The sequence below is a fragment of the Lipotes vexillifer genome, unplaced genomic scaffold, assembly GCF_000442215.2.
Source record: "Lipotes vexillifer unplaced genomic scaffold, Lipotes_vexillifer_v1.1 scaffold322, whole genome shotgun sequence".
Lineage (NCBI taxonomy): Eukaryota > Metazoa > Chordata > Mammalia > Artiodactyla > Lipotidae > Lipotes > Lipotes vexillifer.
The window spans coordinates 2,433,567-2,449,546 of NW_006776528.1; the positions used below are offsets into that span (position 1 = coordinate 2,433,567).

A 15,980-nucleotide genomic window follows, 5' to 3' on the forward strand; every position below is an offset into this window, starting at 1 on the left:
GCAGGAGACACACCAGGTCTGGACCACAACATCAAAGTGGACAAGAATTCCCCAAGGATGGGGATGGAATCTTTGAATTAGGAGAACGGCCATCCCCTTTGGGGCACCAGCAAACACAAGGGCTGTTCACGGAATCAACACATATTTCTTAGATGCTTTCTAGGTGCTGGGCATTGCGCTAGGAGGTGAAGAACCCAAGAAAAGAGAGACATAGGCTCTGGTCTCAAAGAACTGATGAATCAGAAATCAGGACATCTCTTTGGACAGATCACTGGAAGCTCCTGAGCCCCCTGCTAATACCCAGGTAGGAGGTGTTCTCTCAGCAGCCTTGGTGAGATTGTTACTGATATTTTCAGTGTTTTGTTTGATGGGATAAAGGGTGAGGCAGGTGCACCCGAGAGGGCAGCCCCATCAGGACACTGAGTGAGCCATTACCCCATATGTACAGTGGAGCCCATGCAGCAGTGGCTGGACTCAGGCCTTCCTCTGGGTTTTGTGGTCGGCTCCCAGGGATGTGGAAATACAGGAACCTCAGCCTTCTCTCTAAAGCTCTGACAGTCCAACAGAAACTGGAGACATGAAAATTGGCCTCTGAGAATAATTTTTTTATGAACTGTGAAGTCCTGAGGAGCATCTTTCGAATACACTGAAAGAGAGAGTTTATCTGTTAGAAGACCCAGAGGAATAGAGAGCATTAAAGGTATTCTTTTGGATAGAAAGACTCGAGCTTAAGGGCTATGACAAAATAAATTCTTGCATGCCTAGACAAGGAAAAGACAAGACAAGATGCAGAGTCATGAGTGAGAGTTGTGTCTAAGGGACCCTGGGGACCACTGACGGTCCTTCAGCGCCGGAGCAGCAGGCTAACAGGTGGGATTCGGTGAGGGGCTATTAGAACACTCGTGCAGTTCCAGGCGGCATTCCCGTGTGAGGAAGCGACGTGGGCTCCTCCTCTTGAAAAGACCAAGGCCTGTGCAGGTACAAGCAACACCTGTACCCTTCAAAACAGGTATGCACCATGAGGGCAGATGTCTCTACAAAGCTAGTACACCTTCTCCTTGAACTCCTGGGAGCTATAAGTTCATGAAGGGAGCTAAAAAGACATATAACCAGTAATAAAAGGTGAGACACTTCTCACGATCAATAGCAACGCCAAGAGGTAGCTTGGGAGGTCTTACCTCCCTCTCTATCTTGGATAAGTACAACTGACATTTTCTCCACCTGATGCCAAGTGCCAGGTAGGCACCTTCTGAGAAAGACCCCCAACACCCCTCCCACCATAAGCTCACTCCCAGTTTCTGTATATCTGGATGGATGAGCCACTACTGATACAACGGTGGTTAACATTGCTCTATTACTTTTCCACATAAAAGGAGTCAAGGCTGGGACCTTATGCTAAGTGAAATAAGTCAGACAGAGAAAGACAAATACCATATGATCTCACTTACATGGGGAATATATGAAAACAAAACAAAACAAAATAAATGTGCAAAACAAACCAAAGAAAAACAAACACATAGATATAGAGAACAGAGTAATGGTTACCAGAGGGGAAGTGGGGTCAGGGGAGGTAGTGAAATGGGTGCAGGGGGTCAACTGTATGGTGATGGATGGAAAACTAGCCTTTTGGTGGTAAGCTCACTGTAGTGCATACAGAAGTCAAAATATAATACACGGAACTTGTATTGGGTTGGCCAGAAAGTTCGTTCGGGTTTTCCTGTAACATCTTATGGAAAACCTGAACAAATTTTTGGCCAACCCGATGTGTTATGAACCAATGTTACCTCCATAAATTTTTTTTAAAAAGAAGAGATTTATATCAGCTTACTGCAGCCCCATATAAGTTGTGATAGAGGAAACTAGGAGTTTTCAGAAATGCACAGAACAAACAGACCAGTCTGGAGAGAGCATGCAGTGAAGCCATCAAGGTTGCCCAAAGTGCTTGGCCAGGGTCAGCCCTCCATCAGGGGTTAATGGGTGTGAGCATAAGAATGACCTTGACTGAAATGTGATCTGCCCACACAGAGTGGGAGCAAGGGTGAGAGCAGCTCTCTGCCTCTGGAGCCTTCGCTCAGGTGTAGCGTTATCTTTTTCTCCGAGGAACCCACATCTTGTCCCTACGTTATTTAAAATAAGCAGCCTTGTGGAAATATTTAGCGGGGCAAGATGAAGGCCTGGCTGCTGAGGGTCTCCAGCTCCAGTTCGGGCTGGGCAGCAGCCCGATGACAGCTCTGATCTCCAAATAATCAGTCACCAAGGAAGCGGCACCCCGTGAGCCCCGGGGTGATCAGCTACTGTGCGGAATGTGGCATCAGGTTGAATCTGGGTTATAGCTAGTCCAGACCACAGATCTGGGAAAAGCTGCTCGTCCAAATTACTCTGATCCACAGGTGGATTCTGATTATCCTTCTCCTCTCCCCTTGATCCATCTTCTGTTTCCATAGCAGCTAAAACCCCCATAAAATGGAAGCATCAGGTCGAGTCCCCTGGGGAAATGAGGCGGCTGGATGGCCAGGAGAGAGGGAAGGATGCTAGGGCACAGTGGTGAGAACCTCAGCAAGAGGAACGGAGAGGGTGCCAGTGCAGAGGGAAGACAAAAGTGCTTGTGAGGAGAAGGGAGAGAAGAAAGAAATGACAATGTGGGATGAAACAGAAGGAGGCTGTGTAGGAGGCTGTGAGAGAGAGGAAGGCGGAGAACAAAAACAGAAAGCATGAAAGGACAAGACAGCAAGAGGAGCTGTACAGAGGAGAAGGGAAAGAAGGAAAAAGGAGAGGGGAGGGGAGGGGAAGAGACGACAGGAGAGGACAGAGAGGAAAAGGACGGAGAGCTGCAGGGCCAGAGGAGGGATGAGAAAAGACATCAAGCAGGAGACAGAGGGGACTTGCAGGATGGAGGGGATGGTGCCACCTGACAGAAGGAAAGTCCGTGTACCTGGGACGATGAATGGTAGCGTATGCTAAAGGCACAGACGGCCCTGGAGTCCAGCGGCACCGAGGTCCCGGCATTAAGCAGTGATGAACGGCGTGCACCATGGACCAGAAAGTCTGTCCATCTGGATGCCCCACCCTGGGATGTGCCCCAGGCCCAAGTTCCATCACTAACAACTTCAAGCACAGTGAAGCCTCCTCCCAGACTGTGGGCCAGTCCACATGTAAGGTCATTTCCAGTCGAGAGATTGGCAGAAATTCCAGCATCTCTCTGATTCCTCTGCTCATGGTGGTAGTGTCAGGAGCGGTGGCTGGGGACAGCTCCCAGCATTTCAGGCCAAACACAATGAAAACCTCATCCCTTTTCTGAAAACCTCCGTAGGGCTAACTGTCATCCTGAGAGAGGGAATTTGGTTTCTGGGCCCAATCAGTCTTCAACTGATGTTTTTTTTAATGTCCAGGTGTAGTAGACCTGTGATGCACTGCCTTCTTCAGGAACGAAGGATGCCTGCCCCAGGGGGTGGACAGACAGCCCTCGGCTGCAGCCCCTCATGGGGACCGTCTCATATGAAGAGAGATGCCTGGCCTGGGTCACAGCTCTTCTGGGGACAGCCCGAATTCCCTGACCTCGACTGTTGTGCTGGCATAAAAGGCCACCCCCATAACCTCAATAGAGGACAATTCATCCTATCTTCAGAACACCCCACAGGGCTAGTAGAGATGCTTCCCTGGTCATCATGGCAACTCAACCTCTCCCTCGGCCTGACCCCGCCTCCCTCCCTCCCCTTCCACAGGCTTGATCCCAAGGGCGCCTCCAGTAAACTTCTTACTTGCCAGTCACCTTCTCAGGGTCTGCTTTAGGGGGACTCAGCCTGAAACACCCAGCAAACCACGCTGGTGGCGACTTTAGCATCTTTATTTTTATTGAAATCTAGTTGATTTAAAATATTGTGTTAGTTTTGGGTATACAACAAAGTGACTCAGTTCTATATATATATATATATATATATATATATATATATATATTCTTTTTTGGATTCTTTTCCATTATAGTTTATTACAACATATTGAATACAGTTCTCTGTGCTATACAGTAGGTCCTTGTTGTTTATCTATTTTATAGCAGTGTGTATCTCTTCGTTAGCCTCCTTAAACCTGCGTGACTCAGCAATGCACTTACCTTCATACATACATGCAGGTACACACACACACACACACACACACACACACACACATATACATACATACATAAATATATTCCACGTTAGCCAGATATAAGCAGTGAAATTAAGGATCTTTTCCAGGTCTCTGCTCAAATGTCACCTTGTCAAAGGCCTTTCCTGACCAAACCTCTTGTCCTTCTGTCAATGTATCCTGCTCTATTTTCTCATCCTTATTACCACATACTATTAACATTATTATTTTGGTTACTCATCTCATGAGAATGTGAGCTCATGAGAGCAGGGACTTGTCTGTTGTGGTTTATTGCTATGTAAACACTCGACAGACATTTTAGAACTAATGAAATAATGTAATGCACCTCGCATAAAAGCTAGCTTAATAATAAATGGCATGTTGCCTTAAATTCTAAAAGTTTAACGTTCAATCCGTGAAAGCACAAAACAACACTTAGCCCGGTCTGCAAAACACCTAGACGTTTAGACAAAGTGAATTTTGCAATTCAGTCACACATTAAGTTGTATTTGTTATCTAGGATTAATCAGAGTACAGCAACAAGAAAACCACAAAAGGACGAATGGCCTAGCGACCAGATATTTGGCACTGCTGAAGCAGCACCGACGTGGAAATTTTCCTTGTAGGCATGTGGCCATCCCAAACCCTCATCCATCATCGTGTGTTTGTGTCTTCTCCCTCTTACAAAACAGCCAGCTGAACAACGCCACCAACACCGAGCAGACCCCTCCATCGCCAAACGTGACCAGGAAAGTCGCCCAGAACAGCTTACCACCGCTTCACCCAGAAACAACTGGGATTAATTTCCCAGGGACTGGAGACATCCTCCAGTGTGATTTCTGAAATCTCAGAGCATATGCCTGTCTTGCGCTGAGAACACCGATATTCTCTGCGGACCCATGAGCATCTTGTTATCAGGCCACCAAGAATGGGGGACCCTTGGGACCAAGTCACCAGCGCCATAACGTCCTGCCAAGGCCAATGGTTCTCCCGCTTCCTCTCACGACACGATACACCAAACTGCTTCTCTCACCTTTGGGGGAGATGTGTCTCCAAGTCACCGTCGGCTCTGGTCGACCCGTTGCTATGCAGGTGAGGCTGACATTGTTGCCTTCGTTGATGGAGATATCAGAAGAAATCTCTACGATTTTGGGAGATACTGTGGAGACAATATAGGTAGAAGGAAAATTAAAATCCTGCTGAAACATTTCTTTGTTGTCTTCAAGTGGTAGTTGGCGGAATAACCCAGGGATGGCAATATTGGGGCTACAGAGTCGAGGACGAGGAATCAGAGGACTCACCTTACACGTGAAAGAAACGTCTCACCTTGACTTCAGTTTCTATTTCTTCCTAGGTACACGCAATGTCAGAGGGTCTGAAAGGGATGGTTCCACTGCAGCCCCACAGGAACTGTTCTAGCCTCCCACCCTCTTCCGGTCTCCACTCTCAACCACACCCTCCGCCCACTCCGGCTCCACACCACGTCACGGCCGTCTTTATGTGATGCACTTCTGATCATGTCGCGTCTCTGCCTAAATACCTCCAACCATTCCTACTGCCCACCTGAAAACACGCAAGCCCCTCATCCAAGCAAACCAGGCCCTTCGGAATCAAGCCCGAACCTCTGTTTCCACTGACATTCCACCTCTACTTACCCTGTTGTCATCCCCAACTCATCATGTCCTTCCTGGTCAGCCTGCATTTGGGATCTATATTCTTCCTTCTGTCCTTCCTGGGAAACTCCCAGTCATCCTTTTAGACCCAAATCATATGCCACTGTCGCAGCTTTCCCTACCACTCCCTCTGGCCTCCTGCACAACTCAAAGATCCTGCACCCAGATATGTTACACGCACCTGAGGGGGAGTCAATCAGACGTGACAGACTTGGCCTCTTTCTCTCTCTTGTGTCTTAGATTAATCCCCCCAAAGGATGAAGAGGTTCATCCCAACTGTAGATCTGGGGACAGAATCCCCCAACTTTGTTTAGTCTTTCGTTTTGGAGCCAGGGTTTCCTTAGGAAGTTACATTATGTTGTGCACTTACTCATTTATGTTTTACAGGACAGCATCCCACGGGGATGAGCACAGCCAGGGGTGTGCATCTGTCTCATTCTGGGGCTCAGAGCTGGAAGCTCATTGTTGCTGCACATCTAAGCCCAATTCCCCGGTATCATCTTTACCACTAGCGAATGTGATGCTTGACCATGAAATGACTACTCATTTGTCTTGTCTGCCAATGGGTTTATAAAGTAAGGGTCTTTTATTGGGCAGCCCCCCAAACTCCAATTCTTGGCCCTTATCCCACTGTGCTGTAGTTATTTGCGTAGCATCCCTCACCCCCTAGACCATGAGCTTTTTTGATGGCTTGAGCCAGATCTTACTTATATTTATATCCATAGTATAAAACCCAACACATATTTATAGGATGGAATTATAATGGTTGTTCATGGGAGCCACCTCCCCACCTGGCTACATGTCTGTGAGAACCTCAGAACCGGGCCGTTAACACAAGTCATTTCAGTTCTACTCACACTGGTTTGGGCACATTAGCTCTTTACAGGTTAAGGGGCCCCTCTGTCGGGTTCTATTAGGCATCTTCAGGTCAGGTCGCCTCCTTGAATCAGCATGCCTCTGAGCCACCCGCGTGTGCTATTCCAGGACCCGTTATCCCCAAGGACACAGTGCCATCTGGCCTGCAGGAGACCCCAGGCAAGCTGAGCACCGCCCTTATTCCCTGGATGGGACCAAGGTCACGGGGCCACCCTCACAGGAAAATCAGACTGGTTGGAACATTCCGTGCTGGTCTTTCCTCTCCTGGAACCGTTCATCACTCACTCCTGACGGTGTTGGATTTTTTCCTCCAGAAGGGAGGGTGTCGTGCAGATAGCTGCTCTCAGCCTGTGCTCCTTTCCCCTCTTTCTCCTGAAAATTGGCTTCCCATCTGTTTCCACACTGTGCCCAACCAGGAACGCTCATTAACAAGAATGCACTGGACTTTGGTTTCTGAGCCCCAAGCCCTTGCTACTGGTTTTGGTTCCTTCGCCTCTTTCTCCAACTGTCTAGACCTACTGGAATCATTCAACCTCATTCAAGGTTGATCTGCCACCCCTTCCATGAGGTCTTCCAGGTGACATCCAAGGGGATGTGGCCTCTCCTGCTTGGAGACTCTGTAGCCTCCTCCTCCACGGCATTAAAATAAACTGGCTTATGTTACCTTGCCTCATCTTTCTCCTTGGCTATAAATTATCATAGTATAAGATATTGGACAAGAATCTTGCTCATCTTTTTATTTTCTGCTGCGTCCAATACGGTCCCTTGCATAAAGCAAGCACCAATTAATCATTTTTAGTCTTAAATCCGTGTGGAGCTTCAGGTAGAGAGGCAACTGTGGTGTGATGTCTGTGTGTGCGAGTGCGTGTATGCCCTTGCACACACACATACCTGCATTCTCATGGATATTTGGCAGGACAGACACAATGGACGGTTGATGTGGCCAGGGCTGGGAAGTGACCGCTGGCTCTAAGACGCGGGACTTCTAAGACATTATATTGTGATTCATGGCTGTATCATTTTAAAAGCTAGATTGAACCTTCCAGGAGAGAAAGATACTTGATGAGTTAATGACTGGACACTTGATTTGCTGACTGTCCGAAGGATCCAAATTTGTAAGCTCTCTAAGTTCTAGAATCATTTACATTTGATGTATTTTATTCGCAGAGCTTTAACTGGGACTTGCACTTCTTGAACCCCACCTCACCCCCAAGCCATACATTTGCCTAATAGCCCTGATCCTGCCCACCCTTGGCACTCACACAGCCTTGCCTGTTTCCCAGAGGACAGGCTGCCTGCAGAATGACTGTGCTGGCCTTGCAGACATCGCTTTGACTCTGCAGGTAAGTAATTTATTGATCTGTAAAGCACTCTGAGATGCTCTGCGAGGGATTATGTCACGAAAATGCCATGCAATAAAATAAAAAAAATGATGGACTTTGTGAACACAGGGTGATTTAGGGTTTGTAGCTGGAAGTGTGCTCAAAGTACATTTTAAGTGGAAATCAGGCAGGGTAATGAATTACTCTTGCTTTGGAAGGGCTTACTGGGAGTTCATTTTCCTGGCTTCTTACATGATAGCTAATCTGCTAATCATACACTAGAGAACAATGGACAGTCCCCAAGTAGAAGAGAAGGTAGTCTGGGCCAAGCTGTTGGCACAGTAAGTATATAAAATGAGACCATCACACCTCATGCTTGGAAGAATCATCTAGAATTGTCTCCCTCCACTAACAACTGGAATGTGTCCAACTCACGAAGTCGCAGTTGGTGAAATGCTTGGCCTTTCAATCCTGCCTCAGGGTGTAGCTTGAAGGTGGCAAATTGCCTTGAGATGACTTTGAAAGGTAGCCCATTCATGGCATAGGGCTGAGACGGTTTGACCAGAGGTGCAATCCCAATCACCAGAACCAAACTGGCACAGTGCCTAAGATGCTAGGAGGTTAGAAGTATCATCTTCCAGGTGGCAACTTCTACCATGTTGTCAGTATTTAAAATTAAAGTGAATTGACAAGGATGCACTGTGGTCTCAGCTAATCCATGTTCATAAGAAAATTCTGACCCAGAACTGCTGAGATAGGGCTACTTACATTTTTTTTTGTTTCCATGGATACCTCCTGCATCTTAGCTCATCTCATCATGCAGGTGGTTGGAAACACACTAGGATTGCTTTGTTTTCATTCATTCACTCACACATTCATTCATTCATCAATAGTAACTGAGCACTTCCTTATACCAGTGTTGTGCTTAGCCCTAAGGGGCAAGACATCTAAAAGACACAGTGTTTATCCTCAAGGAGTCCACAGTCTAGAGATGCAAAGACAGGAGCAGAAGCAAACCCCTTCAGTGCACTGTGACACAGAAGGACAGATAAGGTGCTGAGGAAATGCAGAGGAGAGACACACTAGCCAGCCTGGAGATGCACGTCATGGAAGGCTCCTTGGATATGAGACACCTAAGCTAATCCCCAGAAGACAAGCAAAAATGAATCAGTTCTGAGGAGGAAAGGCATTCTGGGCAAAGGAGGTGATGTTAGAAAAATACTGTTAGTAAGACTTTCGGTGGCTAGCGAAGGAGCCACTGGAGGAGACATGGCCAAAAGTCACTCAAACACTGAGTGAGCACCTACTATATACACACCGTGGCTTAGGTATGTCCATGACGTACAGCAATGCATACATTTTCTTGGCCCTCCATGAACTTACAATCTGTTTGGGGAAACAGTGCATATATACGTCCCACCGCGTCACAGCGCTGTGTGGGATTGGATGCTAGAAGGTTGGTACAGACATTGCACTCTGTGAGTTAGTAAGAGTGTGGGTGTCGGCACGGCTTCTCCTGGGCTACAGAGTCTAGCTCGGGTACCAACAAAAGAGAAACAGTCATGTCTGCAGAGCAAGTGAAGCTGCTTCAAGTGGGACAGAAGTGCATGGGCACGGTTGGGAAGGCAGAAATCCAGGATGCGTGTGAGGATACAAAGTCTACTCAGCAGCAGAGGTGATGGAGAGCAGTGGTCCAGATCCAGGCTCTACTACGTTCAAGTTGGGCAGCCTTGGCCCAGTCACCTCGCCTCTCTGTGCCTCGTGTTCTCAGGTCGTGAAGCCAGTTGCACATATCTCACAGGATCCCTCTGATGATTTAGGGGTAAGTTTATGAAATATACTTACAGAGGCTCTAAGCGATGCGAAGTATGCAATAAGTGAGTTTTCGTATATTGTGTGCTTGGCAGACACGTATGTCACGTCAACGCAGAATGGAAGGTTGATAAATTCTAACCGACTCGAGGAAGAACGGGATACAAGGTCAATGAGGTAAACCAGAGCCGGATTACAGACCAGCCTGAATGGCCAGGTCCTTCCTGGGTTTTAACTCTATCCTATAGGCAATGGCAAGCATTTAAAATTGTTTAAAAAAGGAAATACTACATATAAATATATAGTGAATATACAAATATATTAACATACTTTAAGCAAAATAAGCTTGTAACAATGTGTCAGAGGGACTGGGTAGACAGACACTGGATTTCGGAGAGTGATGTTCAAGGCCTGGGTTAAACCATGGGCTCTGTAAGGGTGGAAAGAAAAGGATGGGTTTGAGAGTAAAGCCGAGGACAAGCTGCGGGTGCCTGACGGTGCCTGGATGGGGGATTCAGGAACATGGAGTCAAATGAAGGCCATTTTGTTCAACAGCAGCTGGATGGCTGAGCTGGCAGATCCCTTATGTTATATGAATAACATCTTTGGGGGAGAACATTAGTGTGATTCTGTTTTAGACAAGTTGATGAGATGACAAGGGGCCAGCAGGGTGGCAGAACTATTCTGTTAGCAGCTGGGATCACACAACCAAAGGTCTGGGGTGAGTCTGAGACCTGCTAAGAGTCCAAGATTCCTTAAAAAAGCCCATCAGCTTATTTCCACATTGATGAATGTGATGTCTCTGCTGACTTTTGAGGTCTGAATCTAGAAAGATCAAGAAGTGGTTAGACTATGTTTGGAAAAAGGCAGAGACCCCCTGAGCCATGCTTTTTGGATAGAGTCCCACATTTAATTTATTATGTTAAGGTTTAATCTGGCTCTTATTGAAGTTTAATTCAAACGTGTAAATAATTAAATAACATAATTATTAAAACAGTATTCTAGGGAACTTCCTCTTCGTGTAGCCTCCACTGCCCAGGTGTTAAATTCTAATAATTATGTCATTAATATATAGCAATTTTGCTGTTTTTAGCACACAGTAGATATCCTGTTAAATCCAAATTGAGATGTTTTATTAAGCCCTTCACGGTCCCGTGGGGCTGAGGATACATAGAAGCGGCTTGGACCAGGTTCCTCCGCAGGACGCACGCAGATCTATGCGTCCCAGGTGCTGCCTCTGGTGCTGGTGGCATGTCCCCCGTTCCCCCTGCCCCCCCCACCCACCTCCTCTCTGCAGTGAAGGTCTGAGATGCCCACAGGGGCTCGGGACAGTTTCCACAGCAAGGGCTGCGCCACAGCTAAGGCCTTGGCACCTTTGTCTTTACAGAATTAAAGGAGCTGTCTGAAATACCCTCGACTTTCCTGGTGTCCAGACCCCACAGAGACAGCCAGGCCTGGGTCCATAACCTGGTGCATGAATGTCCACTCCACTGGCCTCCTTTCCTCCTGAAACACCTCAGGCAAGTCTTTGGTTCTTCAGTCTCCTTCCTCCCTGATCGTCACTTGGCCGGGTCTGTCTTGTTCTTGAAAACTCAGCTCCTCCATGAAGCCTTCCTCGACCATCTCTCCTGAAGTAGAACTCCCCACACCAGACTGCTGCATATGGTCTGCTCTCCCCAGTAAAACGTTAGCCCAGCTGGCTGTCTTGTTCGCTGAAGCGTTCCGTGCACACCACGATGTCTGAACACACTTTGTGTTCAACACGTAGTTTCTGAATGAATGAACGAAAGTGTTTTGACAAGGCTGTATGGAAGTGCAAGTACCTCAAAAAATGACTGCATTTCCTCAACATCTCTGAATAGCCCTCGAAGACTCTCAGCATGTATAATAATGTCAATGGTTACTATTTATTAAATACCTGCTGTATAACCGCTGTTTTACATATATTGCGCTCACTTTATCTTACCCCTGCATGAACCCCGCAAGTAGATACTATTTCTAAGCAGACCAACTGTCCCGGTTTACCAGGAACTAAAGGAGTCTCCTAGAACACGGGACTTTCAGCGCTAAAACCAGAAAAGTTCCAAGCCATCGGTCACCCTAATTGTTTCCTTTCCCACATTTTACAGATGAAGATACATCTGTTCAGAGAGGTCAAGGATATATTCAAGGACATGCAACTGAAAATTGCAGAGTTCCAGAGTGTTTTCTTTTAATGAGGGGATAGATGGGTTAGAAAAACAATAAATGCATGTTGAAATTTGGATGCATACATAAAAATACACAGAAACCAACTACATACGTATATGAACTGAGACTGTGAATTTCTGTTGTGCGTTAGAAATTTTACAGGAAGTCTGACTCCATTATTTAATTTAATCTCACAAGAATCCTATGAGGTGGTACTATTATTATTCCAATTTACAGATGAAGAAACTAAGGCTTTGTGAGCTATTAGTGATGTGCTTCTGTTACCCAGATAACAAGTGTTGAAGGTGGGACCCGAATACAGATTATATCTGATCCCAAATGTATTCTCTCCATAGAGAGTACGTGCAGTGGAGTGCACACACCCAGCCTGGTGTTCTCTGGGTCTGAAGTCTTGCTGATTCACCCTCCCACGTGGGGCACCCTGCTTTTGCACCTCCACGTGACCACCGGTCTGCCCACAGGGCATCTAGGAAAGGGGGCACTCTCTGTCATTCTTACACGGCATTGCTCTCTATCAGGAGAGTGAGCGGGAGGTTTCATCAATGTATTTTTGGACCATCCAGCATTTGCATGGATATCTCATCTTCCTCCCTCTTCCGTCACGGGCACTTCCTACCCATCCTCCGCCTGTTCATCGTCCTCCCACTGTGCACTGGACCAGGGAGCCGCGGCTGGCGGGGAGCTTTCATTTGAGGCAGGGCTGTAGCTGCTGCTTCCTGTAACCAGGGGTCCCAACTGTCCCCATATCATGACAGAGGAATGATCAATCAAACCCACTGCTGAGTCCACTGAGAAGTGTTTCTTTGGCTTATTTTGACTGAAAAGACTAGTCAGTCTGTCTTTTCTTCTTTCCCTTTTCCCTTCTTCCTTCTTTCCAATACAAATATTTGTATAATAGGACACCAGTATCGGGGGAATCTGTGGGATCTCTTAAGAGAAAGAATTCTAAGCGTTGCATCAGAAAAAGACCAGGTATATGAAGCCCAGACCCGACTATTACTAGCTGTATAAACTCATGTAAAGCCTTTAACTCTGATTATTTTAGTTATATCAATACCTATCTTGCCTTTTTAAAACACGTGCTCTGTGGATCAGATGAAACTGTGAGAAATCACGTTTTACACATTAAGTACTATTCAAATGTGATTTATTCATGGTACTAAAAATGTGTGTGTACTTCTAGAGGCCAGGCTGAGGCTAAATTTGGACGTCAGGTGCAGTGCGGGGCCGGGAGGATGCTCTGGTTTGGAGGCTGCCCCCGCAGGTGGGTGCTGACCACTTCTTCAGATGCGCTAGTGGTCCTGAGATACACAGCATCTTGAAGTGACTGCATGGGGGCAGTGGGGGATGGATGTCTGCTATAGGACCCTCCCCCCTCGCCAGCACTGGGCTTGCTGCCTCCGCTTTCCAGAAGGGAAAGGTTAGAGTCTAGAGATTCAGAAGCCCAAATGAGAGCCTGAACATGCAGAGAGCTCCTTGAGGACACAGCCTCGGGCGGCTTGTTAGTTCTTTTACCAGAATCATTTTGCCATTTCTTCCATCTCATTCTTTCTTTCTCTCCATACTAAAACCATTCATGTTTGCAGGGGAAAATCAGGAAGTCCGGGGAGAAAAGCTAGTGGTTTATTTGGGATTAGTCATAAACCACTGGTTCTGAAGTTCGGAATTTGTTCCTTTCAGGATCAGCTGAAATGTGGAAATTTTTATGAGCTCTGCTCCCTGATCCAGTTTCGTCATTCCTGATAGAGACGTTGGAGAGGAAAGTAAACACCACGCAGGCTCCACTCCACACTTCACTGCTTTTGGGCATATTCGAGTAAATTGAATTTCACAGCAACCTACTTGTCACCATCGGTGCTCCGTTATATTTGGCGACATCCAAGAAACTGCCGGGAATGCTCTCTTCGTCAATTGTTTAATGGGGGGATGTAAGGTAATTATTGCTAATCACGATATCCAGACAGGGCGAGCTATTGTACAGCTCTAGCGTGATGGCGGCTGCTTTGGGTTGAAGGTACGTGACGGGCTTCACCCTCCACACTTCCAATCGGGGCCAGCTCTTTAGGGACCAGTTCAGGAAGGGAGCGGAGGCGGGACGGGGAGGGAAGGACCATGGACACCTTGTACGCCGAGCACTTTGCCAGGGGCTTAACATTTGCTGCTTCCTTTTAAATCCTTTTGGTAGCTCATAGGCATCCCCCTCACTGTATAGTAAAGACCCTGAAACTCAGAGAGGTAATGCAGTGAACCCAAGGTCCTCATACAGGAAGTCAGGCAGACTGCAGATACTTTAATAAGGTGTCCCTACAAAAATCAACTAAAATGTACACAAACAGGTCCTCAAAGATGAAAATGATAGTACAAAAAAATGGAATCAATTAAGAACCTGATTCAGCTACCTGACTTCATGAGGAAAACTGAAAAAATAATTAAAAAGAGAAACCCAGAGAAATATTATTTTTTTATTATTCCTCATGGAAGAGAATTAATATTTGTCATACACCTAATAAGTACCAGATACCGCCCATTTCTCTTCCTATGTAATCCACAACACTGAGGCTGTAACCAGTTCCTAACCTGCCCTAAGTCAGTGAGCTACAGGACGTGGCAGATCTCAGACCTAAGCTCTGCCTACAGGGTTTTGGAATCAGACGAAGTATGTCCTATAACTGAAAGCACTTAGTGAACTGCTTACCACGCTGCAGAGGAATGCTATTATGATCGAGATAACACAGAGTCCAATCGATTCCAGGTAAAGAGTGTTACTGCCTGCTGTAAAGGCCAACCTAGAAGGGCTGACCAGGGTTTCTGGACAGTACGCCTAGGACAAGGTTTCTTCCCACGGTCTCAGAGGTAGTGGCTGGCAAGGTGCTCCTGGTCCTTCCTGATTCTAATTTTTCTTCACCAGGAGTTGTCCATTCCTGCTGGTCGCAGCAGCCAGAGCCTCGCCACATCCTTAGAGGCCCTGCCTTAAAGCCTCTTCAAGTGGATTCTTTTTCTACCTTGGCATCCAGCATCTTTCAGTGGTTCTCACTCTCCAAAGCAGGCACGCAGCTGATGCCCACGAAACTCGAGGGGCCCGTTAAGGACAGCTACCCAAGTGTGAGTGCCGCTCGTGCCGCATCCCAGACCCCATCCTCCAGACACACTGTTTCCACAAGCTGCAGAAGATCTGCAGAGAAAGGAGACCCAGCCCCCACCTGGCTCAAGACACACTGCCGGCCCCCAGGCAGCCTGGGCCTTAGCCAGAGGGACCCTTTACATACTTGAGTTTTAAGTCCTCCATTCCTGTGCTGCCACTGCATTTTTAACAGGGCTCACTTTTCTCCCCATTCAGGAAGATGTACCTCTGCCCCTTGGATGTCCTTCCTTCTGCTCAGAAACCCACTGTGTGGAGAGAAGAACGGTCTTTCTACGACAGCGCTGTCACCAGACCCAAGGATGAGCTTCACAATTTGCCATTCTGAGAGTAAACAATATGCAAATGTGCCTGTACACGTCACCATAATCTCCCAGACTCCTGGAAAAGATATTCTTTGTTCAGGCTCTCCTCGTGCCCTTAAGAGCTGCCCAGGAGAGCAGGTTCCAATTAGTCCCTTCTCCCAGGCTGCCCTGTCCAGGTCAGATGGAGGCCAAGGGTCAAAGGGGCACAGCAAGGATGGAGCCCCTGCCTCCTGGGGGCCCTGTGCTCAGCTCTGCAGAAGCCAGCGTCTCCAGGCTGTCAATCTGCTGGCTGCCAATGGTGCCAAGATCACTTCCGTTCTCAGCTGCCTTGATGGCATCATCAGCACTTTAATTCCTAATTGCCTGGAGGCACTGGTGGTTATACACTCAAGCACAAGCTATAAAACCGTGTGCAGCGGGGAACTGTGCTGACTGCAGTGGGAAGGTGGCCGCAGTGTCCTCCCCACCCCGCCTTGACCATCGTATGGTCCAAATTCTTCCACAGACTTTTCTCTTTCCC

General features: G+C 47.2%; 1 protein-coding gene across 2 annotated transcripts in view; it reads right to left on the reverse strand.

Annotated features, from left to right (window-relative positions):
- NTM (neurotrimin) overlaps positions 1–15,980 on the reverse strand; it is a 402,928-nt gene that overhangs the window by 113,353 nt on the left and 273,595 nt on the right. For both annotated transcript variants that reach the window (XM_007450402.1, XM_007450401.1), the window contains exon 4: positions 5,156–5,281. In XM_007450402.1, the coding sequence (XP_007450464.1) occupies positions 5,156–5,281 (126 nt within the window). The remainder of the gene's footprint in view (positions 1–5,155; positions 5,282–15,980) is intronic.